General features: G+C 36.5%; 1 protein-coding gene across 1 annotated transcript; it reads right to left on the bottom strand.

Moving 5' to 3' along the window:
* Positions 1-1098: 1098 nt before the first annotated feature.
* Positions 1099-15091, bottom strand: LOC117632405. Its single transcript, XM_034365868.1, has 20 exons — positions 13925-15091; positions 13475-13656; positions 12038-12693; positions 11306-11380; positions 11107-11214; positions 10896-11013; positions 10550-10691; positions 10261-10411; positions 8907-9545; positions 8277-8672; positions 6194-6753; positions 5743-5924; positions 4736-5331; positions 4307-4381; positions 4097-4204; positions 3886-4003; positions 3466-3607; positions 3173-3323; positions 2180-2797; positions 1099-1874 (listed from the first exon to the last, which is right to left on the bottom strand). The coding sequence occupies exons 1-20, from the start codon at positions 14503-14505 to the stop codon at positions 1422-1424; spliced, it is 6051 nt and encodes a 2016-aa protein (XP_034221759.1). The 5' UTR covers positions 14506-15091; the 3' UTR covers positions 1099-1421.
* Between the last annotated feature and the right edge of the window lie 6436 nt (positions 15092-21527).

Below are 21527 nucleotides of genomic sequence, written 5' to 3'. Positions count from 1 at the left end.
AAAACTAAAAAACAAAGTCCACAAATAATTTAAAATAATTAATTGCTATATATTAAGTAATTTATGAAGTTAATAAAATATTTAAATACTAATTATTCACTAAAGAAATAATTATTAGAACATAATTATTAATTAAAGTAATTAAAAAGTGATAAGATATTACTTAAAAACAAGGTTTATTATCACAAAACGCCCTTAAGGTTTATGAAAATATCATATTGCATCATCAATGTTTTTTTTTGTCATTTGTGGTCTTCAAGGTTAGTATGCATGATCACAAATAATCACTGCCGTTAGGTTCCGTCAAAAACTCCGTTAGTTTGCTGACGTGACATATATATATATATATCACAAAACATCCTTGAGGTTCACGCATCACAAATGGTTCTTACGAAATATTTTAATATTTTAAGTTTAAAATTCATTAAATTTTTGTTTTCTTTTTAAAATTTTATGAATTAAAATTATCTTCAAATATATATTATATTTTAAATATATGTGACACTATATTATTGTAGATGTGGGCTCCATATATATGCCACATCAACAAACTAATTGAGTTTTTAAAAAATAATTTAAAATTTATAAAATTTAAAAATAAAAAAACTAAGGGTTTAGTGTTCATAAATGGTCCTCAAGATTAAAATCCTTCTATAAATGGTTTTTTCATTTATAAATAATTTTTAAAAGAAAATCAAAATTTTATGAATTTAAATTTTTAAAAAAAAAAAATTTAGGGACCATTTGTGATAGGTGTGTGAACCTCAGGGATGTTTTGTGATATATATGTATGCCACTTCAGCAAACTAACGGAGTTTTTGACGGAACCTAACGGCAAAGACCATTTGTGATTGCACATACTAACCTTGAGGACCATGAGTGACACAAAAAAACGTTAAGGATGCAATCTGATAGTTTCGTAAACCTTAGGGACGTTTTGTGATAATAAGCCTAAAAACAAAAAGGAAAATCTGATCTACAGAAATGGAGATCTAAACTTGAATACAAGGAAGCAAGCACACTGACGTGGCATCTAACCCACATTTGCTCGTTTATGTAGTAATTTGTTGAGCTTTATACATGGCTAAGGCCATCAAGTTGCACCAATAATGGGATACCGTCCCAAGGGAAATCACCTGAATGCTTTATTTTGAAGAAACAAAACAAAACAAATAAATTATGTGCTAACCAGTTTGTAACGGTATTGTTGTTCACATACAATGATAGGGGAAGCAAAAGTTGGTTGTCTTAACAATAAAACCTGGTGGGCAATCACCAAAAGCCCATGTTTATTGCGGAAGCTCAGATATACATCAGAAAAGGCTAATTTCAGGTCTATTTCATCGGTCAATACTCCTATGTACTTCAAAAGAAACGGCCTATAACCAGAGTCACTAAGAATAAACACACGCAAGTCTACCTCAGCTTGAGCCAAACTTCAACAGTTCCCACCTGAAGGGCTGGAACACGAAAAGAACTTCCGGTGTGCTTTTAAAGAGCAAGGCTACACAAACGCAGACAGCAGCAACGGCCACCATTGACAGCATTGCCGGCCTGTACACTAGTGACCTTGTGTTGCCAGAAGCTGGTTTCTGTGAGCATAACTTACAATGTCGCAGTATCGCTTTCATTTCAATCTTTTCAGTTTCCAAGCTGGCTACTCTTGATGGTTTATACGCTTCAGATTGCTTCTGCTTGCCGTTTCTGTCTAAGATAACACCAGGGATATCAAGCACCACATGCCCGCTTTCTAATATCTTGCTGATTTTCCTCTGGACAAGATGGACATAGGAGTAGCGGCTTTGGAGGCATGCATAATCATATGGTGTCAATCCTGTACCGTCTCGAGCATTTTTCCATGCTTCAATTCCCACCTAAAGAAAGAAGAGCGAGATCAATATGATGATTGGATTATCTAACAATCTACAATTTAAAATCAGCCTGAAGTCAAAAGAATGTGCATGACAGTAGCAATCAACATGCTTGAAACTACAACAATCTAAAGAATCACATTGTCCTAACATGCGTGAAACAATAAACACAATGACAAGAGACACAAGTCAATTGTATGAGCAAAGGTCAAATGGATACTATATGCGACGGAGGTTGTAGCAAGCTCATAGCGATTTCTAGGTAGAATTAGAAATATAATATATAATTTTGATCAAGGAGAAATTACCTTTCCAGGATCATCAGTTAAGGCATCCAATACGTGCTCAAAGCCATCAGCACTGGCAGCAACATGAAGAGGAGTCAACCCCATGGGCCCAACTGCATCAGGTTTAAACAAGAAACTGTTGCCATCCCTGTCAACTTGTTGCTTCTGCTCCAATCCTGTTAAACCTTGATTTGGGATAAATTTTAACAAGAACTCTACCATAGGTCTGCAATTTCTTCGCACAGCTCTGTGGAGGAGGCTCATATCCAATAACGCAAACTCAATGGAAGTATGTTCTCCAGCATCAACAGTACCCTCGAACAGAATGCCCAAGAGTTTCTTCACTACAACACACCAATCATGCTCAATCGAAAACTCCATAAGCAACCTGAACCTGCTAAAAGGAAATAGATCCAGGTTTGGATCCGAGTGACCAAGTCTAAACTTTGCTCGACTCCTATGGAGGAGCCAACCCAATTCATGTATAAAGTCCAAGGCTTGATTCTTGGCTTCCAATTTTTCAGCATCAGCACTTTCAGCCACCTCAATCTCACCCTCCAGCATACAAATTTCTGAACATACTTCCTGCTCTGCAACTATAAAGGGAAAGAAGCTGCTGCTGAGACCATGATCTTCGACCTGATAATAAAAAATTTGATTATAAAAATGAGAACTACATATTTCAAGCATTCTTCGGCAACAGAAACAAATGGTATATGCAGAGCATTCTTCTGTTAAGGCACTGCCTTGAAACTTTCTCTTTTTCCGTTTTAACCTTATGACCCTTTTCCTTCTAGCTTCTTGTTTATAGCACTTCGGGTTGTTCGGTATATTCTTTTCAGACTTCTTTTGAATGCCCAGCTCCTTAATGCAATTTGGTTAATGTAATACGAAAATGTTTTATAAGCAAAATCTATAGAGGGATTCTGGACCAATTTTGTGAAAAATGGGTGGTTCAAAATGTACATTACAGAAGGGGGAAGGGGAAAAGTTAAATTAGACATATGATAGAACCTCAATGAATCCTCGCCCAGTAACATCTGGTATAGAGCAGGAGAATTTGAGGCACTGCAGCTCATCATGCTCAACAGTTGTATGTACACCATCCATCATGTCATAACAAGTTTCTTGCACCAGATACTTCCCTTCTAGAGCACAGAGTAACCTGTCAAGAGCTACGGTTTAGTATTTTCCCAGTTATCCTGAAAGGTATTAATTTTGAAAAGCATCTAAAACTAAGAGAGGTCTACAAATCAGTGGGCTTATTGAAAACAAAGTAATGAGACATGAACAAAAGATGAAGGAACCTTGTGGCGGATTGAGAAAGGTTAAAGCCTTTTACTACAAACTGAGCCCTCTCAGATACAGAGACTGCAATTGGTTTGATGTATGATATCCTGCAACTCTTATCGCTTTTAAGAGGTAAGGGTGTGTCTAAGACAACTTGACCTGCAGGACAGGCATAAGTGATCAAAATACTCTCTCTTTCATAACATATTTTTTTTTTGGTCAATCCCCATATGTATTAGAAAATAAATAAATGAATAACTAAATAGATCATGATTCATGACCAGCAACAATAAAGCATAATGAAAAACTAAAATAGAAAGATTTTTATACAGACGCTAAATACACGAGTGTGTACACACACATACGGAGCCATATAGACTACATGTATAGATACATAGAAGGAGAGAGAGAGAGAGAGAGAGAGAGAGAGCACAAACCATTGTACGTAAATGTTACAAAGTGTTGCACCCTAGTATACACCCATCCTGTTCTCCAAAATGGATCATCGGCAGCATCTAGAAGTGTTTTCAAACTGGAACCCAGATGACAACAGAGCTGTATGCAAACATAACAACTAAGGAGATGAAGAAATTATCTTCCTTTTACAAGGATCAGTAACCTAATTCTGGCATCAGAATAGAAGCATACCTCCTCCCACGTGGATTTTTCTAGACGAAGGTAAATTGTCAAGATGATACAGCCCGGCCTTATGTAGCTTTCAATGTCTGTAGGGCTGTGGGATAACCAGTCGAGGATCTGATATTCAAAATAATACATAAAATATTTATATCATGCTGTATGTCGAATGAAACACCACGTTACATTGAAAAGAGTAAGAATCAAGGCAAAAATGAAAACCTGTGATCGCAGAATGAATGGAAGATCATTTGGGTCTTTTCCGAAGAGTTTAAAAACAATTCGATCTGTGCGACTCTGATATGTGGCAGGAAAAGAACAGTTAAGAGAAGTAAAACTGCAGGCAACTTTTACATACTGGCCTATCAAATACAAAATGTAGCTCCACTTTAAATGCTGTATAATGGTTAATGACAATTGACAACTTAATCCCTTGTTTCAAGAAAAGGAAATAACAAAAAGACAAAGTACAGTCGAGAACACAATGAAATTAAAGACCAAAGTTCGTAGGTCAATATAATTGATGAACAGGTGGGAGCCACATGATTACGAGCAGAGGGCGGAGCATCATCCACAAAAAAGGCATTTATAAGCCTTATATTGCCAAGCAATTATATAGGGAATAGATGTAATTACAACAAGGATATATACCTGAGCCTCTCCACTGGAACTTGATGGTGACTGAGTAGAAGTTAAGTCTGAATTCCCACTTGTCTGAGGTGGGCTTGACTTGTGGGAATCGCGCTGCATCCATGAAGAAAAACCAAGAGATGCAGTCCCTGGACTTGCAGGAACATGAGAATTCCCTAGGTTCTCTAAATAGTCCTGTGAATCATCATATGAATTATTTAAATCAATGCCATTTAACTGGAACCTTCTACTTGTAGCTTCCGGTGTAACTGATTTTGATTCAGAACTGTCTCTTGAGGGTAGTGGCTCAGTGGCCTGTAGACCTGAAAGAACTTGCAGACTTCCAGGATCATCAACTGAAGATATTCTCCTCTCTAACATATCTGATGCAGGTACTACTGAACACTGTCCTACGGGCCTTAAATCCTCAAGATTAACACCATCATCCACATCTGGCACCTTTGTGATCTGGACAGATGTCCCACTGTTAAATAAACCTTGAGATCCCTGCAGCAATGTAGATATGTTTCTTCCATCTGCCGTACCAGCAAGATTGGCTAGGCTCCTCAGTAGATGAGATAGCAGATCCTGATCTTTTGTTTGATCAGAACTGCTAGCTGCAATTTATACAAGGCATAAAATGTGGAGTCAAATAGGTCTAACAAATGACACGCATAAAATGAGAGGACTAAAAGAAACATAATCAATCACACACTAGTATAATACGATTGTGGAAAAAATTTCCAACAAATTTTTTTCCTGGGATCCATCAACTGATATACAAATGCCTCCCAATAGAAACTAAATGTAGACTTTGTAGAGTTAATAAAAGTTGAGTGACAAAGCTATTTTCCAACAAGCCTCAATAAAAATAAAAAGTGAATGAACATAAGAGCATGACAGCACCAGAAATTTGACACTGGAAATAGCATCAAGCAGACGATCAATCGTGTAACCAATTAACATTAATTCAATGTCCAGTAAAACAGCAGACAATTGAATGTGCAATAAATAAGACAATGGCTTACACTGCATATTGGAGAGTATTCTCAGCAAGCTAATCAATAGATAACTGCTTCCTCTTTCATCATTTAATGAACCTCCATTAGCTGTAGTATCAGGATGTGTTTTTCTTCTCCTCCTATTATGGCCAGCCAAACGCCTGCGACAACTTCTCTTCCCTTCATCAAACTCTTGAAGAACATGAAACCTGTCCATGGGTGTAACCCTGTTACATTAAATTCAACAAAAGAAAATTTCTGCAGAACTCTAATATACCTAACACCGCAATAAACAGCCACAAACCCAAATCATAAGAACAACAATCCCATAATAAGAATCTTACAAAACCAAACTCTGTATTTCATCTTCTAGAAGGAATGTGTATTAGAAAGCAACAAATCAATGACCTTATCTTAATTCAAGAAAATCTTCGAAATGTTTCTATCAAACAAGAAATAACAATACAATGGAACTAACCTGCTACACTGTTGACAGAACCGCTGCATAGCATTTCCCACCAGTGCTGTACTTGCTTTAGAATGCATATCACAGACCTTATGCCGTCGGTGGTAATCCTTGGCATTGCTAAGATCAGCCTTACAGTCCTCCACCTGACAAACTGCACGATTTGAAGTAGTCCCAACTATCTTTGTCTTCTTCCCAGTCTGTACCTCTCCTTCCATAATGGGGTAAGCTTGCCCACCAAGATTAAGATTAAGAGACCCAGCTTCATCACGAACTTCGTTTTCCACAAAAACAGCCCTTCTCCGTTTCTCCAGTTCTCTTTTACCTTTCTCATTCCCCGGACTGATATTGTCTGATCCAGAAGAAGAACTGTTGGACAAACCAGCATTGGAGGGAGTTTCTGGCCTAACCGGAAACAACTGCTTACTCCTACAAGCAGATGGTACAGAATTCAAGGGACTAGCAGTAAAAAGATCACCGTCCCATTTCCAATCATTCAAATCCCATTCGAAACTCTTTTTTCCAACTGCCTTCATACCATAGTAACTATGAGCCTTGCCTCCAAATTCAGCCTCCATAGATCAAGATACCAAAAACCCAGAAATATTACAATGACTAAAGTCAAACTCCACCAGATACAAATACACCCAAATGAATAGGAACCAAAAAGAACTCAGACATGAAACCATACATTTTACCAAAGAAACAATTACTTAACAGCTACAACTCAACAAACCCATAAATTGCTGAAAATTGTTCTCTCTACTGTCCCAAAAATCCAAAAATAGTACACAAACATATCCATGGAGCTCAACAACAGCTGCCCAGAGCCCAAAATCCACCAATTACCCACTTAATCCCTCAACATCATACACACAACACCAAATTCACTAGCCCTCAATTACATCTTGAGCAATGCTTTAAACTTCATAAAAGAAACTTCAGCTACACAACTTAAAGGACAAAGCTTTATGCAAATAAAAAGGGAAACGACTGAAAGAGAGAAACTTGCCGGCAGATATGTACGAGTTGGTGAATTGGTAGATGCTGAGAGATGATGAAGACTGGTGAGATCGCCGGATGAGGCAGAGAGAATATAGGGCCCCGAGGCAAAACAAATCAGCACATGAAAATTAGGAAAAGGTTAGGAAAAGACTGGTATGTATTAAATGCGGTATCAGTGGAGAGAGGTAGTGGCCTGAGAAGCAGGGGCACTCAAATGACTTCTTTATCCTTCAAACTCATACTCCATTTGGATGCGAACTGGAGTTATTTTATTGTAATTAATTCACAATCAAGATTTGGTCGCTCAATAATGATTGAACTATTATTGTTGCAATTAAAACCAAATAATAGTTCAAACATAAAACAACGTAATAATTGTGTATATAGGAAGATGAATCTAACTTATCGCAGTAGACAACAATGTTATATCAAAATATGAGTCAACTTTGACTAAGTGAGTCAGTTTAGTTGTTTGATTTCGAAGTTTTGTGTTGAAATTCCTCTTCCAACTAACGATCCCTACTAAAGGGAGACAAAACAGGAAATTGGGATATTTATTTGGTTGGTAAATTAGATTTGGACTGCATTGAAAATAATCTAGTCCCCTCGATTTTTTATAGGAAAAGTTCTCCAAATTAAAATATTGGGATCATTTATCCCAAGTCAAACTAAAAACATTATAGAATTAGTTAAGGTTCGGCGTTTCTGTTCATACAATCTAGAACCATCAAATTGCACCAATAAATTGGGTTTAAGCAAACCAATGTTGTATTTTAAAAAAGAAATTAAACAAATAAAGTATATGCCATCATGTCTATATAATTAGTCAATACTTCTATGTACTTGAAACTTTCCCTATACATACTTTATATGAACTACCATTAATACATACAGTACACTTCCCATCAAATCTTAACGGATACAGAAAACCGGTACATACGTTCCCTATAGAGTTATAGGTAAATATAGGATTAACAGAAATGGCCTAGAGCCACGGTGTGACAATCACTGAGACTTAACATGGTTAACTGCCTTAGCTTGGGCCATACTTCAAGAGTTCCCACCTGAAGGGCTGGAACACGTAAACAACTTCAGGCGAGCTTTTAAAGAGCAAGGCTACACAAACACAGACGGCAGCGATGGCTACCATTGACAGCATTGCCGGCCTGTACACCAATGACCTTGTGTTGCCATAAGCCAGTTTCATTTCACATAACTTACAATGTCCCTGCATTGCTTTTATTTCAATCTTTTCAGTCTCCAAGCTGGCTACTTTTGAGGATTTATGTCCATCTGATTGCTTCTGCTTGCTGTTGCTGTCTAAGATAGTGCCAGGGATATCAAGCACCACCTGCCCGCTTTCTAATTTCTTGCTGATTTTCCTCTGGACAATATGGAGATAGGAGTAGCGGCCTCGCAGGCATGCATAATCATTTGGTGTCAATCCTGTACCGTCTCTAGCATATTTCCATGCTTCAATTCCCACCTAAAGAAGGCAGACGCATAGTGTTCTTAGCAATTAGCAGCAGTCCTAACATGCTTGAAACTAGAACGATTTAAGGTATCAAACTTCATGTGTGGTAGAGAATGAACAGAGACACAAGTCAGTTTTATGAGCAAAAGGTCAAATACCTAGGAAGGATCTGATGGTAGCAAACTCATTGTGATTTTTACATACAAATATAAATAAAAATTTCATTGAAGACTAAGGAGAAATTACCTTTCCAGGATCATCAGTTAAGGCGTCCAATATGATCTCACAGCCATCAGTACTGGCTGCAACATGAAGAGGAGTCAACCCCATGGGCCCAACTGCATCGGGTTTAAATAAGAAATTGTTTCCATCCCTGTCAACTTGTTGCTCCTGCTCAGACCCTGTTTTATCTAAACCTGTATCTGGGACAAACCTTAACAAGAGTTCCACCATAGACCTGCACTTTCTTCGCACAGCTCTGTGGAGGAGGCTCATATCCAATAATGCAAGCTCAATGGAAGGATGTTCTCCAGCGTCAACAGTACCCTCAAACAGAATGCCCAAGAGTTTCTTCACTACAGCACACCAATCATGGTCCATGGAGAACTCCATAAGCAACCTGAACCGTCTAAAAGGAAAAAGATCTAAGTTGGGATCCATGTGACCAAGTCTAAACTTAGTGTGACTTCTATGAAGAAGCCAACCCAATTCATGTATAAAGTCCATAGCTAGGTTCTTGGCTTCCAATTTTTCTGGTTCTCTCTGGACGTCATCAGCAGTTTCAGCCACCTCAATCGCACCCTCCAACATACAAATCTCTGAACATACTTCCTGCTCTGCAACTATAAATGGAAAGAAGCTGCTGCTGAGACCATGATCTTCAACCTGATTAAAATTTAAGTCAAAAGATTCAAAACTACAGACTTCATGCATTCTTCACAAACTGAAACAGATAGTTTTACACAGAGCAGTCTTCTATTAATGCACTGTCTTGAACCTTTCTCGTTTCATTTTAAGCCTGATCCTTCTCTTTTCTTGCTTCTTTTTTATAGGACTTCAAGCGTCTTTGGTATATTCTTTTCACAATCCAGTTGAATGCCCTTTTGAATGTAATAATTGAAGACGTTTTCATAAGGAAATTTTATACAAGGATTCTGAAGAAAATTGTGTGAAAAATTGGCCAACCAAGATGTACATTGCAGAAGAAAGGGAATAGGTTTATATTAGCTAAATAACAAAGATGATTGCCTATAGTGAGCCAAGACTCAACTGCTCTGGAAAACAAATTAACTTCCAAAATTGGATGGCAGTTTCAGAGTAACCAAACGCAACTTCTGGAAAAAAACTAAATGAATGCTTAGTGGTTACACGGTGGACTTCACATGGCCTCTGTAGGTCTGATATCAACACAAGTTCAAATCACAAGACTGAAGAACTTTTAATAAAGGAGACATATCACTGGTAGAGTTCAATATTTTTTACTGATCTTGCTCTGTTAAAAAAATTCATATAATTTATCATACACTTACCTAGATTTACTACCAATAGCTAAAGCTCACTTCAAAGGAAAAATAAAAATATATTAGGCATATGACAGTACCTCAATGAATCCTCGGCCAGTAACATTTGGTATAGAGCAGGAGAATCTGAGGCGCTGTTGCTCATGATGCTCAACGGTTGTATCAGCACTATCCATCAAGTCATAACAAGTTTCTTGGGCTAGATACTTCCCTTCTAGAGCACAGAGCAACCTGTCATGAACTAGGACTTAGTACTTGCCCACTTATCCTGGTAGTTATAAATTCTGAAACATCTAAAACTGGAAAGGTCCAAAATCAATGGAGGTATTGAAAAAATCAATGAGGCATGAATAAAAAGATGAAGGATACCTTGTGGTGGAACGAGAAAGATTAAAGCCTTTTACTACAAATTGAGCTCTCTCAGATAAAGGGACTGCAATTGGTTTGATGTATGATATCCTGCAATTTTTGTGGCTTTTCAGAGGTAAGGTTGTGTCTAGGACAACCTGACCTGCAGGACAGACACAACTAATCAAAATTCTTTTTCATTCATAACATGACTGTCCTGGTCAATCCCTATACGCACTAGAAAAAATATAAATGAATAACTAAATAAAGCAAGACATATATATATATATATATATATCCTGTCCAATGCATATACATACAAGATAGATGAGAGAGAGAGAGAGAGAGAGAGAGAGAGATAACAAACCATTGTATGTAAAAGCTACATTTTGTTGTACCCTCGTATACACCCATCCTGTTGTCCAAAAAGGATCATTGGCAGCATGTAAAAGTCGTTTCAAATTGGATCCCAGATGACAGCAGAGCTGTACGCAAACATAACAATTAAGGACAAGAAAAGAGATCTTTCCGATACAAGGATCGGCAATCTGCAATCTGGCATCAGCCTAGAAGCATACCTCCTCCCACGTGGATTTTTCTAGACGGAGGTAAATTGTCAAAATGATACAGCCTGGCCTTATGTAGCTTTCAATGTCTGAAGGACTGTGGGACAACCAGTCGAGGATCTGGATATTCAAAGTAATTTATAAATCAGCTGTCTACGTAATGAAACACCAAGTTACATGGTTAAGAAGAAAAATCCAGACACAAGATTACCTGTGATCGCAGAACAAATGGAAGATCATTTGGGTCTTTTCCAAAGAGTTTAAAAACAATTCGATCCGTGCGACTCTGAAATATGGCAGAAATAGAGTGGTTAAGAGGCATAACACTGCAGAAACATTTTACAGACTAGCCATTTACATTAAAAATATATAATAAAAATGATGCTCCATTTTAACTGCTATAGCCTATAACCACCTATAATTTGACTACAAATCTATTAACGGTATCAAACAGAAGCATACACATACATGTATCTATACAAAAACAGCAATAAATAAAAGAAAAAATTTTGTCTCAACTTTTACGCCACAAAACAAGTGCTTATGAGGTACGCCATAACAAAGTACTTCATGTTTCGTCAATCAATTGACAAGATAAATGGACAAGTTCAGAAATCAAAACATTGCCACCAAACTGCTGAATCAAAGAGAAAGCAAAGATATTCTTGTATCCAAAAGAAAAGGACAGGTTATGGGATATACTACTGATTAATGATAATTGACAGCTTCATTTCTTGTTTCAGAAAAAAGATCGATTTGATAAGTAGAACACCAAAGAAATGAAAGTCTAAATTATTGAGGTCATTCAATATAATCTGATGAACAGAGAGCCAAGTGAAATTAGACAGTGGACTGAGCAACATCCACAATAAAGGCATTTATAAGCATTACAATACCAATCAATAACATAGATGAATGAGATGCAATTAGAAAAAGAATATACCTGACCCTCTCCACTAGAAGTTGATGGTGACTGAGTAGAAGTTGAGTCTGAAGTTCCACTTGTCTGGGGTGGGCTAGACTTTTGCGACTCCTGCTGCATCCATAAGGGAAAACCAAGAGACACTGTCCCCGGATTTACAGGGGAATGAGAACTCCCCAGGTTCTCTAAATAGTCCTGGGAATCGTCGTATGTATTATTTAAATCAATGCCATTTAACTGCATCCTCCCCATTGTAGCATCTGGTGCAACTGACTTGGATGGAACACTGTCTCTTGAGGGAAGTGGCTTGGCGGCATGTAGACCTGAAACCACTTGTAGACTTCTATGATCAGCATCAACTGAAGATATTCTCTTTTGTAGCAGATCTGACGCAGGTACTGTAGGACACTGTCGAATGGGCCTTAAAGGATCCTCAAGATTAACACAGTCATCCCTCTTAGAGGCCGAAACAGAAGGCCTACTGGGTTCACAGCCATTGGAAACCGTATCTGGGACCTTTTGTGCAGTCTGGACTGATGGCCCACTATTAAGTAAACCTTGAGATCCTGGCAGCAATGCAGATATGCTCCTTCCATCAACTGTGCCAGCAAGATTGGCTATACTCCTCAAAAGATGAGATAGCAGATCCTGATCCTTCGTTTGATCAGAACTATTAGCTGCAATTTATAGAAGGCACCATATGTGGAGTCAAATAAGTCTGATAAATGACACTAAATGATAAGAAAAACAAACAAACAAACAAACATGATCAATCAAATACTATAATAACACTATTGCTGAGACATAATTTCCTAAAGAATTTGTTTCTAGGGAATTGGAATTCCCTTTACCAGGCCCACTTTTAATGTGTCCTAGAATGTGAAATATGGACAGTCCAAAAACCAGAGAAAGAAAGTTCACAAAACAATGGTGCAGAGGATGAAATTTCAAGCATACAAGGAATAATCTGGAGTAAGAAATTTGAAATTTTTTCAACATTAAGGTCTGTACATCAAACTCAGGGACAAGGTCGCAGATTTTAGTCTCATGCCTAGGCATCAAATACAAACTTCTTACAGAAAGGCTGAAAGTTTTTCATGCTAGCCATCAAAATTCAAATTTTCATCAAATTGACCTCATAACAAACTAGCATTTTGTCACTTGTATTAAAAATAAAGCACCTTAAGCAGTTAGGGACCCATCAAATTATATGCCATTTCCTCCCAGTAAACAAAACAGGTAAACAAATAGATGTTCATTTATTAAAAGTTTATTGATAAAATCATTTTCCAACAAGCCTCAATAAAATATTGACTGAACATAAGAGCAGAAGAACACAAAAACTTTGACATGGCCCATGGCATCCAGCACAAGATCAAATTTGTACCCAGTTTAACATCAATTTAATGTCTAAGTAAAGCAGCCAGCAATTAGATGTGCAATAAGACAAATATTTACAGTGCATGTTGGAGAGTATTCTCAGCAAACTAATCAATAGATAACTGCTTCCTCTTTCATCATTCAAGGAGCCTCCATTAACTACCGGATCAGGATGTGTTTTTCTTCTCCTCCTATTATGGCCAGCCAAACGCCTACGACAACTTCTCTTTCCTTCATCAAACTCTTGAAGAACATGAAACCTGCCCATGAGTATAACCAAGATGCAATTCAACAAAAGGAAATGTCTGCAAAGTTCAACTATACATAACAACACAGAAATGAACAGCTATGGACCCAAATCATGAAAACAACAAACCAATAATGAGAAACTTACATAAACAAACTCTGTAATTCATCTTGTAGAAAGAATGTCTATAAGAAAGGAACAGATAAATGACCTGGACCTTAATTCAATAAAATTTTAGAGATGCTCTCACCATACAAGGATAACCAAAGAATGGAACTAACCTGCTACACTGTTGACAGAACCGCTGCAAAACATTTCCCACCCGTGCTTTAGTTGCCTTAGAATGCATATCACAGACCTTATGTCGTCGGTGGTAATCCTTGGCATGGCTAAGATCAGCCTTACAGTCTTCCACCTGACAAACTGCTCGGTTTAAAGTAGTCCCAACTATCTTTGTCTTCTTCCCAGTTTGTACCTCTCCTTCCATGATAGGGTAAGCTTGCTCGCCAAGCTTAAGATTAAGTGACCCAGCTTCATTATTTAACTCTTCATTTTCTACAAAAGTAGCCCTTCTTCGTTTCTCCAATTCTCTTTTACCTTTCTCATTTCCTGGACTGATATCATCTGAACCAGAAGAAGAACTGTTGGACAAACCAGCATTGGAGGGAGTTTCCGGTTGGACCGGGAACAACTGCCTACTTCTAAAATCAGATGGTATAGAATTCAAGGGACTAGCAGTAAAAAGATCACCGTCCCATTTACAATCATTCAAATCCCATTCCAAACTCTTCTTCCCAACTGCCTTCAAATCCGACACCATCGGACCATAGAAATTACGAGCACTGCCTCCAAAAGCCTCCATAAATCAAAATTCCAGAAATACTATAATGACTAGTACAGTCAAACTCCACCAGAAATAAATACCCAATTCAACAAGAACCAAATGAACCCAGCTATGAATTTCTAGATTTCACCTAGAAAATCAATAACTTGACATTACAACCCCATAAATTCTGGGAACTATTCTCTCTAGGGTCCCTAAAAATCCAAAAACAGTACACAACATATCCATGGAGCTAAAACAAGCTGCCCACTTGGCCAAAACCCACCAATTACCCACTTAGGCCCTCAACATCCTCAACAACATCACCATACTCACAGCCCTCAATTCCATCACAAGCAAAGTTTCCAACTTCAGAACGAAACAGCCTCAAGAACATAAATTTCTGCTGAAACGGAAAGCAAACAGAGAAAACTTGCCGGTAAAGCCGAGCTGGTGAATTCTACCAGTAGCTCTGGAGATGCCTGCTGAGATCGCCGGAGGAAGCAGAGAGAATATAGGTACCCGAGGCAAAACAAAGCAGCACATGAAAATTAGGAAAAGGTTAGGAAACGACTGTGCATAAAATAAAATGCGGTTTCAGTGGAGAGAGAGAGAGAGTACTTTTTCACATTTGTTTATTTATAACAAATATATGACGCCATGGGCAAGGAATCTACGCCTCCACAACCGCGTGTACGTCTCTCGCTGTAAAAAGAAAACTCATTTTTTCTTCTCTGTGACAAAATACGAACAAGCTCTCATGCCGTGTCTGCAGAACAGTGCCCATTGAAAATCGAAGCTCTGATTTTTTATATTTAAAAAAAACTTTTATTTTTCTAGTCGGAAGATTTTTAAAAAAATCGAGAACGTTTTATTGACCCGAGTAAAAACTGGCGCTTTTGCCACGACACTGGAAGAGTGACTGCAGTTAATTACGGCGGCGTGCAAACACGACTGACGTGACTTTCAGGTGTTGTCTGGTATTTACTGCGAGTTTTTTTTAATAAATAGCCTCCCCCACACAAACCGTTTTTTTAATTTTGTTTATAAATAAAGAAAATAGTTATTTTACCAACTTCCAAACTGAAGAGACAGGAATGCCCCTACATGAACTTAGCTAAAACCTAACCAACCCGCCGAAACCGACGTGTATAAACAATTTTAAATCAAAATCTCGACGACAATAAACGTTTTTAGCCATTTTCAAATCATTTTAAGTTGAATTTTAAATCAAAAGCGCGAGAATTGCGTGAATTATGAGACTCAGTCGCTTTAGAAATTATATTTCTTAAGTGGTAAAAGGTAACAAATGGGATTTTTTATTATATAAAAGAGCAAAAATATTTTATTAATTGGATAAATAAAAATAAGGACAAAACAACTAAGGTGTCAAATATGGATACAATTTTTCATATGCTAAACGCAACAAGTTGAATTAATATGAAGAAAATATGCACAACCCAAAAATTAATTAAAATCCTTGAATCAATAATCATAAGCACATGTACTCAAACCTACAATAAAAATTTGCAGCACAACGGTAAAAACAAATCTATATTGAAAGCCAAAAGGAAATAAAATATCATAAACAAAAAACAAACAAGGCCACCATGAGAATCTAAAACAAACTAAGAAAGCGGACCACCGCTCCACATTCTCTCAGGTAACCCGAAGAAAGCCATAGAGTCATACCGGTTAAAGAATCCATAGAGGAAAAGAAGAAAATGAGAGAAAAGGAGATGAGAGAGAAAAAAGGGAATGAAGTACAAAGGGTGGCCGCCGAGCTCCAAAGGGGACAGCGGCTAGGGATTTTTCTTTTGTAACAAATGGGACTTAAGAAACCCTAAACTGGTCAATCAAGTTATTTTTTATAATCCCCTTCAACAAGTAATTCCAAAAAACAAAACCAACTTAATTACATTGCAGTAGCTAATCATGATTAACGGTTACAATCAATGTTTTAAGTGTAATGTTGTGATTAATAGTTCTAATCACTCCAATGAATAAAGAGTTGATTAGCGTTAGTTGTCCACACAAAAACCTTTACTTCAGCAATCTTCAAGAAATTATTAATTTCATTAACTTTTTTGCGTAGCTTAGTATATGGTAAAGTGGGGTTGTTTACTTTCTTCTTCGTAGTTATTATTATTATTTTGCTAAATTCACCCCAGTTTTTGAAGGAATTAAATTCTATCCTCATGACGAACAAGGGTTGGAACTGAGAAGGAAACCCACGGTCTTGTGGTGGACCATGTTAATTTACTATGTAGGTACCACTCTTCTTTTGCTCTGGGGACACCCATGTGAGATAGGAACCTATCCAGAGTACCAGAACGAGAGCTTAATTGTGTGTTATATAGACACCTCAAGTTCTGTATTCATGCCTAGAGCTAGAGGGTTGCTTTTCATATCTCTCACGATCGCACGAACTGAGTGATTGTCAGTCATTCACACATACTAACTGAGTGATTGTCAGTCATTCACACATGTAAACTTACAGTAAAGGTCACGTACATCAATAATTGTGAAACATTTGCGTGTATGTAATGCAAATTGAGTTTGTCTTAACCTAATTGCACAAAAATAAAAGCGAAGTGCTTTGTGAAACATACATATTTATTTATTTATTTATTATAATGATCTAATCTACTAGTATTTTCTACCAGACAAAGGTCATGAAAAACATAACTATTCCTCCGAATGTCCAACTTTCCTGCCTCTTATAAACTGAGAGAATCAATTGAAGCAAAAGAGGCCGTTAAAAGTGAGATAAGACAACTGTTAGATAAGGAGAAGGCTTTTGCTACAAGAATGTCAACATTGCATTTGGTATTTGGAACGAGATAGATAAGAATTAAGAATTACTACTATATATGCTAAAATTATGCTAGTATCCTTTATTCATGTGCGAATAATTAACTATTTATGAGCCATCAGTCTACGTAAATTCTACGATGCATCAATGTATGGCTCACAACCACTCACGTTATGCAACGTGGTTGGTGTTAGGGTATTTGGAAAGAGAAAGCAAAGCAACACATCCTAAACATATATATACAGTCCTGATCTCTTGGACCCATGTAGTCCAAGAGATTTATGGTCACTCACCGTTGGATGTAAATTCAACGGTTGACTTGAATCGAGTAATAATCATTTATGTCATATTGCATTTATATATATCATTTTGAACCATTGGATTAATATCCAACGATGGGTGACCACAATCTCTTGGACTCCTGTGGTCCAAGAGATCGGAACTGTATATATATATACATAATACATATGGTCTCATGGGTTCACTTCACACGCTCATCCTAAGCCTCTGTATATCTCAAGGAGAATCCAAATAACTGTACATATGATGCGGTCCCCCAGAGACCAAATGGTTGGCAGCTCATGTGCATGTTATGGAGGATGGAGCCTCTTCCGGAATGTGGGCCAAATTTTATTAGTGTCATGCATCAAATTGAGATCTCTCTTTCTTTTTACTCAAATTTCTATTTAAAATATATATTAATTTCATGCTCTTTTGTTGTTGTGAGTGTGAGGCTCCAAAAGACCAAGGCCTCTCTTATTTATTAAAAATGAAAATTTCTAGGGTTTATATTTTGATTACATTAAAAGAGAAATGATCACTGTTTCTGCACATGGGTAGGCTTATGGTCAACATGAGTAATGCAGTAGCATGGGTACGTACTTGGTCAATATTGCTTTAATTGACTTGTTTCGGATAAATCCTTCATTCATGAATCTATCAACAATCGTTTAGTGTTTGTGTTTGTTTTCGGCTTTTGCCCTTTTCGTTACTTGAAAAATATAATCGTTATTCAAATGGTGTTTATAAACTATATATAGAATACGTACATCAACGAATAACAATCACTTGCACATTAATATTAGACTCGACTTTTATCTAACTATGAATTATTTTTCTTGAATCCCAAATCCATTTCCAATATGCATTTTATGTATATGTCGTTTTGTAGGAAAAAGATTCATTCATGCACCAAAAAAGTGGACAGATTTGTTTGCTCCGAAACGTCATTGATCTCGTCAAAGATTTAGCTTTTAAAATCTTACAATATTATTGTTGGGGGAAAAAACACAATAATTAATTTCATGATCATAATTAATTCAGGCTTTTGATTGATTTGGTAAAGTCATTAAATCATGATTGAATTGTGGCAATGAAAATTGAATGGCTGGACCCCCAGGATGTCGGATAAAAAAGTTTTTGTCGATTTGGCAATTGCAAGTCACAGGCTCACATCAGGTCATCTGCAATCAGAACCTTAGCACTCCCTCTTGCTTCCACGTTGACCGGCCGTTACGGATAACGACGTAACGCCTCTAACTCTTATCATTTTGTTTTTTCCTTTTTTTTTCTTTTTTTTTTTTTTTTTTTTTTGGGAAAAAAGCATTTTCAAGTATTCGAACATAGTTGGCGTAAAGTATAACTTTTGGGCTAAAGGTTTTTTTTTTAATTAGTTTTTTTGTATCGAATTACTTTTTGCGGGAAGCAAAGGCCTGCAAGCATTGCTTATTATAAAAGATTCATTTTATAGTGAGTGTATTATTTAAGGTTAAAAAATATGACCTCATCAAAGGGTTTTAAATAAGATCCTCACTATAGGATTCTACAATATACCACCAACCTGGACTATGAGTTTCTCATACCCGGTTTTATATGGACCTAACCCGACCCTAAACCCACTACAAAACACAATCATGTGAGAATGAGAGCGTCTTGCAATCATTGCATAGAAGAACAACCCGATTTTGAGATTCTAGCAATCTCTCTATGCGAAAATGTTTTGGGATTATGAAGTTGTTTTTGTATTGATGAAAAAAAAATAATAATAAACAGAACACTAACGAAATAAAAAAATTCAAGGAAAAAAAAAATTTAAAGACCGAGGCATGCAATGAAAGAGATTGCAAAAACGTTGGGCTGCATTTTGAGCATCAAACCAACTGGACCTTGAAAATCATTTAGATCATAACTTTGGACCCAAAGGAGAACAATGCGCCCAAATTATGAATCCAAGATTTGCCCTATTGCGGGGCTGACCGGTAACCCAGCCCATGAACAGTCGGGTGCTTGATGGGCTGGCTGAATGGGGGGTTTGTTTGGTGTCATTATCAATGAAAACATGACTTCTTCTTTTTTTGTTTTTTTTTTCCCTGAATGAGAATGAAAACTTGCCTAAATTGCGTGACATGAAACTGAAAATTTTCATGTCACGCAATTTATCTCATAATATCCAAAATTCTTATTTGAGAAAGAATATATAGTGTTCAGAAAGAGAATGTTGGAATTGTATTAAGAGAAAGAAATGAAAGTGTGAAAGAGATGAGAGACAACGACAGGAGATACGCACTCCATTGAGATCACCCTCGGTTTGGTGGATTCAATAATTTTTCATCTTTAAATATTTTAAGTTTTTTTTTTTTTTTAATTGACGGATGATGATTCGAACAAAGCTAGTAATTGTATAACACCTTTTATTATCTATTTTTCTCATTATGTGACTTGTTACGTAATAAAAAAGATAAAACGAATGTACATACACATTTGTTTCACGTAAGTATTGTATTGTAATACTGGCAGATATATTTTCGACATTCAAGTTAGCCTAAAGATGAAAAAAGAAAACTAATGCATGATAAGATTTACAAATACATGGAAAATATATATCTCATTATCTTCTTCCATCCATAAAAAGTAGATATTCGGTGTCATCAGCTTTTGGGTGGCTGCTTTTATCTTTCTTGTTGTGAAAGTTATTGACTTCAGGCTTTGCTTGCTTTAGGTGCATTCAAAGCTAAACAATATGTCGGTAAGTTCTCTATACTGTGTGTAGCCTCATTAGTATTCGAGTTCTGCTGTCAACAATACTCATTAGTGCACGATCTGTAATTTTGTATATAAATTTATATTCGTGATAGCTGACAGTTGGATGCCACGCGTAAATCCTTCCAGCTCAAAGTTGCGAGTTTGTCCTAACACAAGTGGTGAGAGTAGCCAATATCTCCCTAAATTTTTTTCCATTATTTATATTTTTTTTTAAAAAAAAAAAAAAAAAAACCCTCACAGGTCTCTATCTTTTCGGATGATGTATAAAAAACATTCCAAGACCAAGAAAAAGGTCCAGATAAGCTTATACACAACCCAAGCATCTGTGATATTTCAATATTTGAGAAATAAAAAATAGAAAAGAGCTTTATTTATTTATTTTTCTTTTCTTTTAAAAAAAGCAATAAGAATAGCAGCTCACAATTTCATTGAAATATAGTAATATGAGGTGCAAAGACAGCCTAATTGTTCCTTACAAATAGATGTGACATGTGCATATATTAAGAGGAGACAGTCAGACTCAGACAGACATGAGTTGAAGAATTTAGGTTTACAAAAGGAATAATTGCTTTTTTAGCTTTGCTTTTCCATAATTTAATAATAATACACTCATAGATAAAATAATACTAGTAAAATTATTATACCATACGCCAGCCACTTCCAGCAAAGCTTTTGTGTTCTCTTCGTTGGTGGTGTCCTTTGCATCTTATTCTCAGTAAAAATGTTTAGTCTCCGAGTATTAAATCGAATAGCTCGCTATTGGTTTAGTTGTATTTCTTGTTCATAATATTGGAAGACATTCTAAATTTGATTACTTCCCCTTTCATAAAAAATAAATGATGGGACATTCTAAGTTTGAATCCTTATAGATGCAAGACTTCCAAAGTCACTAAACCGATTGAATTTTCCAATTCTTCCTTGTTACTTTGTACTAATGGTCAAAGGGTTGGAAAAAAAATGAAAAGGACTTTGATTTGCAATTACTAGCGTTAAGTTCGAACCTCATAACACATTCACGATATATGTGAGAGAAAACACCATCTTTCAATGTTGCTTGTATAAAAAATGAAAAAAGACAATGAGAAATGATATGTCCAAGAGTGTAAGAAAAGTAACAGTAAGAAAAGTAGTTGAATTTAAAAGAAAAAACGCTACAGTAACAGTAAGAAAAGTTGTTTAATTGCTTAACCCATAGACTTAAAAT

The sequence above is a fragment of the Prunus dulcis genome, chromosome 1 (assembly GCF_902201215.1).
Source record: "Prunus dulcis chromosome 1, ALMONDv2, whole genome shotgun sequence".
Lineage (NCBI taxonomy): Eukaryota > Viridiplantae > Streptophyta > Magnoliopsida > Rosales > Rosaceae > Prunus > Prunus dulcis.
The sequence above is the reverse complement of the archived record's forward strand: the minus strand, read 5'-3'. Positions and strand labels throughout refer to the sequence as shown.

Coding starts and splice junctions, on each gene's coding strand:
- LOC117632405 (XM_034365868.1), bottom strand. CDS start 14,505: ATGGAGGCTTTTGGAGGCAGTGCTCGTAATTTCTATGGTCCGATGGTG. Junction 5,925..6,193: donor TTCTGTCAACAGTGTAGCAG/GTTAGTTCCATT, acceptor ACCCATGGACAG/GTTTCATGTTCTTCAAGAGT. Junction 5,332..5,742: donor AATACTCTCCAATATGCAGT/GTAAGCCATTGT, acceptor TATAAATTGCAG/CTAGCAGTTCTGATCAAACA.